This window comes from Nomascus leucogenys, chromosome 22a (assembly GCF_006542625.1).
Source record: "Nomascus leucogenys isolate Asia chromosome 22a, Asia_NLE_v1, whole genome shotgun sequence".
Classification (NCBI taxonomy): domain Eukaryota; kingdom Metazoa; phylum Chordata; class Mammalia; order Primates; family Hylobatidae; genus Nomascus; species Nomascus leucogenys.
The window spans coordinates 142,285,630-142,295,709 of NC_044402.1; the positions used below are offsets into that span (position 1 = coordinate 142,285,630).

The following is a 10,080-nucleotide window of genomic DNA, read 5'->3' on the forward strand; positions in this document are numbered from 1 at the left end:
GAAGCTGCACAGCTAAAGGGCTCGGTGAGGGAGGCATCAAAGGTGTTGCAGCCTCAACATGGTCTGTGCAGGCACGGCCAGGCTGGTGGCACCTCTGCCAGGAGGGCAGGGGGTGGGGGTGGGGCCGTGGGCTGAAATCGGAGGGGAACAGGCAGAGGCTCTGGAGGCTGGCAGAGCGAGGTTCTGTTTCTTTCTCTAGGACGTGGCGACTTAAGACTTTAGAATAATTTGTGAAGCTCTGCATTTATGTTTTAGGCATCTTATGTAAATATTTTATGTTTCTCACTAGTAAAAAGTTTAAGAGAATACACCCACGGGACAATCTGCAATGATACACGTTCTATAAAGTTCTTCTCAGCTTTGTTTATGTGAAAAGTATTAGTGCTGTTTGCAGAGAGAAGCTGAGTGAATAAGTTACATGATAGCCACAAGCTGGAAAAATACCAAGTGTTCAGCAAGGGATGACTGTGGGCCACTGCTCCTGACGCACAGTAGAAAGAGAGGGCTGTGGATGATTCCTCAGTGCGATGTGTGAAAACACCCGGGCCTCTGCCCGCACAGGTCTGGGGAGGCCCCTGCGTGCCCACGGGCCCGCCACGGCGCTGCCACTGCCACGGTGCTGCCACTGCCACGGTGCTGCCACTGCCACGGTGCTGCCACTGCCACGGTGCTGCCATGGGGATGCTCTCTGGGGGGTGGGGTCACGGGAGATTGCATTGTATTGTATTTTTCCTTTCCGCTTCCCATTTCTCGGAGACAAATCTGGTTGCCATGGAGACCGTGCTGTTGTCAAGGTGGCTGATTGGCCGGCGCCGGATGCGGGGACGTTTCCTTGGGCCCCCGGCGGGCGCAGCCCTCAGCCCGCACTGCGGAGCCAGGCGACAGCATGGACGGGGCTGGGGCAGACATGTGGGCCAGCATCTTCACCCTGGCCATGGCCGAGAGGAAGCCCCAGGACGTCTGGGTTCTGCTACCTGAGCACAGCCTGGTCCCAGGATGCCTGGACGGCGGTGGTGTCCAATACCTGCTGGTGGGGCTCTCAAGGTGCGGCCAGAGGCTGGGGACCCTGGGAGAGGCAGGGGGCTGAAGGTGCTTTTCCACGGGACCTTGGGTGGTCCCAGAGGCTGGGTGGGGCTGTCGGGCCTCGACTTGTCCCCGAGACCAGAGGGTGGGGCTGGGTGCTCCTTCTCCTGCCTGAGCCCCTGCCTCACCATGCTGGGCACACGGCTGCTGACGCAGGGGTCCTGGGGAAGACATGGCAGGTGCCTCATGGAGAGTTTGGTTTCCCTCACTCGGCTCCTCGGGCCAGCGCTGCCCTTGGACACAGGCTCATCTCCTGTTTCCATGGCACTGCCGTGGCCTTGCAGCCATCAGTGCTGACAGGTGGGTCTTGGGGCGTGCCAGAGCCTGTGTTCACCACCTGGCCCTGTGCTGCAGACGGTGGGGTGCTTGGCCCTGATTGGGGGTCTGGGGTGGCTGTGGGTCACATGTGAGCCTCACAGGCCATCGCCATGGTTGTGGTGCCGTCAGCGCAGCAGGGCGGGCGCCATGCGCTTCTCCACCTGGCAAGGCATCCACAGCTCTGCCGGGCGCCAGCCAGGAGGGGCGCAGGGCAGCTCCACAGCCTCGCAGATGCCCGGCCTGACAGGCCCCCAGGCTGCTGGCTGGTCAGTCCCTCTGTAGAGACACCCTGGGCAAAGGGGGTGTCGTCCTGCCCTTTGACACAGCTCCTCAGTGCCTGAGACCCCTGGAGCCAGGTGTGTGCAGAATCCCAGCTTTTTCAGAAGTTGGGAAAGTAATAACCCGTGCTGGGGGTCTGAGAAGTGCGGGGAAGCACATCACTGTTCCCACGGCCAGGGGGAGGTGGTTCTGAGCGGCTCCCAGCTGGCGGGAGAGAACCGAGGACGGCTGCCCCAACACGCAGCCGCAGCGCCTGTGGCTTTGGCTCCTCAGTCCTGTTTAAATAAAGTCAGCAGGTCAGTTCCTCCAGCACAAACGTGTCCATGGGCTCTGTGGCCAGTGTGGTTGGAGGCTGCAGGCAGGGCAGTGTGGCTATAGAACACTCTGTCATCCAGAAAGTTCCACTGCGTGGAACTGAATCAGAGCCTCTCACTCATGCAGGGTTTCCTGAAGCTCACAGCTGCTTGTGTGACTAGCAAATGGTCACCGGTCCGATGACCGCCGTGGACAAGCCAACCCCTCCCAGTGCTGTCCCCAAATCTCCCCTCTCCTGGTGACGCCCAGCAGGGCTGCCTGGGCCATGACCACAGGCCTCCACGATATCCTTCCCCTCAGCTGGCAGGCGACCTCCTGGATGGCCTCCTCTCAGTCAGGACAGGGACCCCGACTTGCTGAACCCCCAGGGACAGCCCCCACATGCATGCTTTTCCCCTCCTAAGTGTGTCGGCAGGCCTGCCTCTTCCTGTGTTAACCCCAACTCTCAAAACACCAGCAGAGCCACGCAGGCCTCACGGAGGCCAGGCTGGAGCGGGTTCTGTTGAAAAACTGCTGAGAGGAGGTTTGCTTTGCTTCTCAGCGCTCCACATGAGGGGGCTGCAGGCTGGTGTGCATGGGCCTGCTTTTGCCTGTGTGTGGCTGAGGGGTTGGCGGTTTCAGAGCCTCGGCACAGGCAGGAGCAGGTGCGAGGCTGCCTTGGCCGCGGCCCTGGGTGGCTGGTGGGTGAGGTTTGAGGTTTGAGGTTTGAGTGTGGGATGTGAGGCAGGGGGCAGCGAGGCGCTGGGGTCGGATGGGCAAGGAGGCCGCAGAGCAGAGTGCGAGGGCCGGCCGTGGGGCCTCTTTCTCCTGCACTCACACACACTTCTTTCCCCCCTGCAGGCTCCAGTGCAGTCACTGTCCGGGGACCTGGGACTCGGCCCACGTGCACGTCCTCTTCCACCTGTGGTGGGACAGGGCCGGCCGCCGGGGGCTGGTGAAGATGCGCATCTGGGGCCAGCGGTGCAGGCTGTGCCCTGCGCCCGGGGACTGCCAGGTGAGGCCCCCGGGCGAGCAGCCCTTCCTCAGCAGGCTGGTCTTGCACATCCTGCAGGACTGCTACGGGGATGGCCTCGGCCCAGCCCGGCACCCCAGGGAGGCCTATGAGGGCTGCTGTGAGGCCTGTGAGCTGGGGGTCTGCTTCCTCCAGAAGGCCCCAGACCCTGCCTGGAGTGCCAACACCACAAAAGGCAACTTCCCCGCCACGGCCTGGGATGGCACTGGCGCCGTCTCCAGGGGCAAACCGCTGCCCACCCCTGGCGACGACCTCGGCGAGGGTGGCGGTGTCATCGCCATCCCCTTCTCCCTTGTGGGCACCAGCAATGACCAGGTGCCTGCCGCTGAGGGCCCTGCCACCCCTGCAGGGGCCTCTCTCCCTGTGACCGGCAGCCGTGGGGCCCTGCTCATCGGCCGGGGTTCCATCTACCTGTCTGGGGATTCTGTGGCCGTGCCTGGGGGCAAAGGCTTCCCGGTGGCCATTGGAGACCCCCTCCTCCACGGCCCCGGCCTCCTCGGCAGCAGCATCCAGACCTTCGAGCTCAAAGGCTTCGTCTTCAAGGGCCGGGGCTCCCTCTGCAGCCCCGTTTGCGTGGCCCAGGGCCAGGGCCCCGTCTCCCTCAACAATGGCCTCGTCCCTGCGGGGAGACACACGCCCACTGTGTTCTACTGCGTGAGCCTCTCGGCCAGCGGGGAGGGCTCCCTCACCTTCCCCTCCTCCCTCACCAGCATCTTCACCAACACCCTCTCGGAGGCCACCGATGGCCCTGTGGCCACTAAAGAGGCCTCCATCACCTTCCCCTTCATCTTTACTGATGTCAAGGATGCCGTTGCTGAGGTGGCTGAAGGCAACGGGAAGGAAGGAGGCGGCCAGGGCCTCGCCCCTGCGGGTCACGACCCCCTGCCAGAGACCAGTGCTGGTGGCCTCCCCTCCCAGGTCAAGGGCTCCCTTGCACCCTCCTTCCCTGCTGACGTCCAAGGCACAGATTCCTTTACTGACATCACTGAAGGCAAAGAGAAGGAAGGTGGCCTGGTCACCGCGGGTCACGACGCCCCTCTGGGGGCCAATGCCGAGGGCCCCATCACGGTTAGTGAGGGCTCCATCACCATCCCCTTCTCAGTCTTCGATGTCATAAAGCGCAAGGGCGGTGGCCACGTTGCCTACGGCCCCCAGGGCAATGGCTGCGTCTCCCAAGGCTATTACCAGAAGAGGCGGCTGAGGTCCAGGTTCCACAAGGCCCGCTGTGGGTGCCGCCGGGAGGAAGACGAGCGCCCTGGCCGCGCCTGCCGCAGGCTGCACACCGAGCCCTACGAGGACTTCTGGATCTGGGTGTCCATGGCCGTGTGCGTCTTCTGGCTGATGTGCATGTGTCGGCTGAACCCCGGGATCTACCCGCAGCAAGTGTGACGCCCCGAAGTTCAGGCAACCCTCGCCTCTGAGATCCCGCCTCGCCTCCGAGACACCCCCCAACCCCGCCTTTGAGACGCCCGCCCCGCCTCCGAGGCCCCGCCCCCGCCTCCGAGACCCCGCCCCCGCCTCCGAGACCCCGCCCCGCCTCCGAGACCCCGCCCCGCCTCCGAGACCCCGCCCCCGCCCCGAGACCCCGCCCCCTCCGAGACCCCACCCCGCCTCCGAGACCCCGCCCCCGCCTCCGAGACCCCGCCCCCAGCCTCCGAGACCCCGCCCCCGCTTCCGAGACCCCGCCCCCTCCGAGACCCCACCCCGCCTCCGAGACCCCACCCCGCCTCCGAGACCCCGCCCCCGCCAGCAGCCCAGTCCCTCCTGTCTCTTGCCCCTGGTGGTTTTGTGGGTCTGCCCTGAGCTGTTCCTGTGTGCTCCAGCCTCTTCCTGTGTGTGTAACTCCAATAAAACCAAGCAAAGCCAGCCAAGCAGCCCTCCACCCAGGGGAGGTTTCCAGGCCAGAGAAACCTGGGCCGGTCCTTCTGTCCCTCCAACCTGCAGGGGCCCCTCACGCCCACCGCTTCTTCCCCTGGGGAGAGCTCCCTCTTGGGGATTCCGAATTCCTGGCCATGTGTGGCTCCTGGGATAGGACAGGAAGCTTTGGCTCAGGCTCCGTGTCAGGTGCAAATTAACCTCCCTCCTGTGTGGACCCAGGGGGCTTGTGGAAGAGGCCACTTACCTCTCTCCAGGAAAGACTCAAGTCCCCGCTGACACTGGCCTGTCACACCCTCCCTCTTCCCTCCAGCCTCAGTGTAGCCTCGGGAGGGATCTTGGCACCTCTCATCCAGAGGGTGGGGGGCCACGGTGGGGCTCTGAGCCTGTCTGGGTTTGAGAAATTCTATCCACTGCTGATGACAGAAAACTCTCCTGTTACTCAAAGCCACACACTGGATTTTCATTTTAAAAGAGCCCTGTTTCCATTTCCTAGGGGCGGGAGTGTTGGGATACCTGGCTGTCCCAGCCAGGTGGGGGCCTGACAGTGGCAGTGTCTGGGTCCGACTGTCCGGCCTCTCAGGCAGGGTCAGCCCTGAGGGTCCTGGGAGGTTGGGAACTGCCTGGGGAGACCCTGGGGTCTGCGACTGGGGAAGCCCTGCCCTGTAGAAAGGGGAAGCCACGTCCAGGGCCCCTGGTGGGGAGGGGTCCAGCCCGGAGATTCTGCCTGCCAGGCTGGCCTGGACCCCTGGGGTGTGCGGGCGAGGCATGGCGGGGGGGTTCTCCCACACAGCTGTGGTGGGCTCGGATGCAGGTGGTGCGGGGGCTTCAAGGGGAAGCAGCAGAACCTCTGGTCCCAACCCAGCACCCTCTGCTTACGGGGCGTGGATGGAGACCCCAGCGGCCCCAGGAGGCTCCACCCTGCACAGAGGCTGGAGACAGCAGCCAGCCTGCAGGTGACATGGATGAGGGTCCAGGAGAAACCCGAATCCAGGGCCTCAGGGCCCAACTGCAGGGACGGGGTCCCAGGAGAAACCCCAATCCAGGGCCTCGGTGGCCAACTGCAGGGACGAGGGTCCCAGGAGAAACCCCAATCCAGGGCCTCAGGTCCCAACTGCAGGGACGGGGGTCCCAGGAGAAACCTGAATCCAGGGCCTCGGGGGCCAACTGCAGGGATGAGGGTCCAGGAGAAACCCCAATCCAGGGCCTCAGGTCCCAACTGCAGGGACGGGGGTTCCAGGAGAAACCCCAATCCAGGGCCTCAGGGCCCAACTGCAGGGACGAGGGTCCCAGGAGAAACCCCAATCCAGGGCCTGGGGGGCCAACTGCAGGGACGAGGGTCCCAGGAGAAACCCCAATCCAGGGCCTCGGGGGCCAACTGCAGGGACGAGGGTCCCAGGAGAAACTGGAATCCAGGGCCCCGGGGGCGCAACTGCAGGGACGAGGGTCCCAGGAGAAACCCGAATCCAGGGCCTCCGGGGCCAACTGCAGGGATGAGGGTCCCAGGAGAAACCCCAATCCAGGGCCTCGGGGGCCAACTGCAGGGTGGCAGGAGCCCTACACGCCGACTCAGAGGGCCCAGGCCAGCCTCGTCCTGGGATGGGTTTTGGGAATCTGCTTTCCTCTAGTGGGGCACGGGCGCTGGGGGCCTCCTGGGTGGGCAGCTTGGCCGCCTCAGGCCGACAGCAGGTGCCCCTCCCCACCCCTTCTGCCCAGCACTATGGGGTGGTGGTCTCAGGGGCTGTGGGCAGGGAATCACAGGAGCACCTGGGGCCCCAGGCAGGGAGCACAAGGCCGTGACCTTGCCCTTCTCCCATCGCCTGCCAGGCCACCTCTGGCTGGGAGCATGCTGGGGCCCAGAGGGTGGGTGAGTTCTGGGGCCCAGGGCAGGGAAGGGGCAGGGAGGCACTGTGTTCTGGATCCACGCCCCTGCCCTCAGCGCCACCCACGCCAGGAGCCTGTGCACAGGTGTCCCCGTATGAGCACAAGAGGGGCCACCCTGCAGTGACCTTGCTTGGTCACATGGCTACTAAAATGTGGCCACCGAAGAGGAAGAAGGGAAGGCTGGCACCTTCACTACAACCCACCCAGCTCAGCCTTCAGGATGGCTCCCAGCCCACCCTTGCCGTCGGGCAGCTCCCAGCATCTGACCCTGTCAGGACACAGGACATGACTGTCACCTGGGACCCCCTTCCCTGCAGGCCCTGGGGGCAGGGGGGGCAGCCTCAGCAACGGTGGGAGACCCCCACCTCTCCCAAGGGGCTTCCTTTCGTCTGCCTCGGGGCTGCCCAGACACTCCAGCCCTCGGGGTCCTTCCGCACCCTGCCAGGGGGCCCTGAAGGCTGCAGGTGCCCGCCCATCCTGGAAGAACCCCCTCAGGGTTTCCAAAGGCACCCGGGATTCCCCAGCTCCCCGGCCACCGCTCAGCTCCCTGGCCTGCTTGACCCCGACTGCTCCCCACCCCCCTCCCCGACCTCCCCAGGGCCCCTATCTCGCCCTTCGCCCCCCACCCCCTTCCTGGTGCTTCTTTCCTACCCCTCCCCAGACCCTCCTTTCTCGGTCCTCCCAGCCCCCTCCCCGTCCCTCTCTCCTCCTCCTGTCCCTCTCCAGCGCCCCTCTTTCTCTCTTCCCCTCCCCTCCCCTTCCTCTTTCCCCCTTCCCCCTTCCGGCCCCCCCACCCTGTCCCTCTCTCTGCTCCCCTCCCTCTCCTGGCCGCCCCCCGACCCCATCCCTCTCCTCGCTCCCCTCCCTCTCCCGGCCCACTCCGCGCTGTCCTGCGGCGCCCCCGTGTGGCTGTGGGGGAAGAGCAGACCCCGTGTCGGGGGAGTCCTGGGAGGGCGTGGATCTCTGGGGCCGCTCCCTTGTCCTCATTGCTGTTGAACTGCTTCTCGGCTTAATCAGATGAGTTGTTAAAACTAACAGACTACCCATCATCAGCATTGTTACTATTGGTTTCATTAGTAATTGTATTTATTTAATTAATTGTTACATTCACTAGTAAAAATGGGAGCTGAGGCAATGCATGCACTCCCCGGTGTGCGGCTCACCGCTGTGAAGGCAAATGCGGTACTGTGAGTGCTGAATGCACCGCCATGGTCGCGGGAAAGTCCAGGCACAGACATCAGCTCAAAAGCCAAGGGCAGGCCTGGGGTTCACATACCAGGCAGCAAGCTGAACTCTCACCCTGAGCCCACACCTGAGCCCTCATCTCAGGCTGCACCTGGGCCCACACCTGAGCCCTCATCTCAGGCTGCACCTGAGCCCACACCTGAGCCCTCATCTCAGGCTGCACCTGAGCCCACACCTGAGCCCTCATCTCAGGCTGCACCTGGGCCCACACCTGAGCCCTCATCTCAGGCTGCACCTGGGCCCACACCTGAGCCCACACCTGAGCCCTCATCTCAGGCTGCACCTGGGCCCACACCTGAGCCCTCATCTCAGGCTGCACCTGGGCCCACACCTGAGCCCTCATCTCAGGCTGCACCTGGGCCCACACCTGAATCCACACTGGAACTTTAGCCTGAGCCTGCATCTGAGCTCTCGCCTGAGTCTTCTATATGGTTTGAGTGGCCAGGTTGGGCCTAATTAAATATGACGTAGCAGTAACGACTTTAGGCAACTGAATTAATAGTAGAGATATTTAATATCAAAGTCAAAGAAGATGAAGGGCAGACACATTTTTAATGTAATTGCTATTAGTTCAGCCAAAGTTGAGGGGACTCAAAGTGTGAATAATTTTCCGACTTAAGGTACATTTCCTAGTGATGGGGGTCAGCTCATACAGGGTCAGATGTGGTTCCTGCTGAAACCAAGTCCACCCAGAGCATGTGAGGCTGAGCACAGGCTTGGGGTTCCCTGAGAGGGTCTGGCGAGAACTCTGACAGCAGCTCCCATCACCCTGCGGAGGATAAAGCGAATGCTGCTCTAAGTGTCTTGGGTCTGTGCTGATTTGTGTAACTACCTGTTGCAGGGTTGGGTTAGGGTCCGGTTGGTTACCCTGGACACTGGGTATTCAGGTGGACAGGCAGGCCTTGGCCTTGGACAATGGCTGGCTAGGGTGAGCTGGGGCTGCTTTACCCGCAGCTGTGGCGAGGGGAGCGGGAGGCCAGGGAAGTCCCCAGGAGGAGTGGCCACACGGTGATCCGGGCCCCAGGCTGGCTGGTAGGTGGAGGGTCACACCACCTGGGTCTCAGTGAGGTCCTAGCTGGAGCAGAGGTTCGGGGATCTCCTTCCCTTTCCTTCTGGGGCCTGGGACTTTGCACCTCTGTACAGGAGAGGCAGCAGAGGGCTGGGGTCCTGGCGATGCCTCCACTCTGCCTCCCAGCCTTTGGGGAATGTCTCCACCTGTTATGGCAAGTGTCCCTGTTTGCCTGGGACTTTGGGGGCTAAATTGGAGTGCTTTCTCTTTTTCCCCAAGTTCTCCAGCACACTTAGAAGCATCTGCCCACCCAGCTACACCCCTAAAATTTTCCCTTGATGCCTAGGGCCAGGCATCCTCTGGGCACTTGATTACAGATGTCTGCAGGTGACAATCTGAGTGCCTGCATGCTACTCCTGTGGGCAACTAGCACCCTGGTACCCCTGGGAACAGAGCGTGAATGCCTTTAAAGCTAGTTGGAGCAGAGAACCAATTCCAGACACCCAGAGACATTTAGATAACTCATTACTAGGGTCCTGGCCTTGGGATCACTCCCAGGACTAGTTCTGTGTCTGTCCAGGTGTGATCCAGGAGTGCAGTGAGGGATGTGGATGTGGGATTGGCACAGGACTTTCACCAGCAGAAGAAAGGAAGGGAGAGGAGGGGAAGAGAGGGCAGGGGAGCAGAGGGGAGGGAGAGGGGAGCAGTCTTTCCAGCTGGGGCTGGCCCAGGCTGCTGGGGTCATTTGGGAAGAAAAGGTGATTTGGAGTCCGGGAGACTGAGGGTGCCCTCGGGCCAACATCTGAGGAGAGTGACAGGGGTTTCCTCGCTCCACAGCCCCAGGTGGCCTTGGTGGGTGCAGGCAGAAAATGACCTTTTCAAGTCCAGTTCCAACCCAGAGCTGGTTCCTAGACCCAGCGCCGATCAAGGGGCACCAGGGAGGCAGCAGAGGTTTCTGCAAATCCAGTGTAGAGTGACTGCCAGACACCCCACATCCTTTTCTCAGCAGACTGAAGGCCATCCCACATTTGGAGGAGCCCGGGTGAAGCACCTGGGGAAG

General features: G+C 62.7%; 1 protein-coding gene across 2 annotated transcripts; it reads left to right on the forward strand.

Annotated features, from left to right (window-relative positions):
- Positions 1–796: 796 nt before the first annotated feature.
- RTP5 (receptor transporter protein 5 (putative)) lies at positions 797–4,512 on the forward strand. 2 transcript variants are annotated; one of them, XR_004027921.1, is made up of 3 exons: positions 797–1,044; positions 2,836–4,449; positions 4,494–4,512. XR_004027921.1 is itself a non-coding variant. In XM_030803381.1 (2 exons), exons 1-2 carry the CDS (start codon positions 887–889, stop codon positions 4,394–4,396), a joined length of 1,719 nt encoding a protein of 572 aa, XP_030659241.1. In that variant the 5' UTR covers positions 798–886; the 3' UTR covers positions 4,397–4,484. The 2 variants fall into 2 exon arrangements, 1 of the variants encoding a protein (XP_030659241.1); XM_030803381.1 differs by lacking the exon at positions 4,494–4,512 and having other exon boundaries at positions 798–1,044; positions 2,836–4,484.
- The last annotated feature ends 5,568 nt before the right edge of the window (positions 4,513–10,080 follow it).

What these genes read in the sequence shown, in the direction of transcription:
- RTP5 (XM_030803381.1), top strand. Translation starts at nt 887, where the DNA reads ATGGACGGGGCTGGGGCAGACATGTGGGCCAGCATCTTCACCCTGGCC. An exon ending in CTGCTGGTGGGGCTCTCAAG is followed by an intron (nt 1,045 to 2,835) that starts GTGCGGCCAGAG and finishes TCCCCCCTGCAG; the next exon opens with GCTCCAGTGCAGTCACTGTC.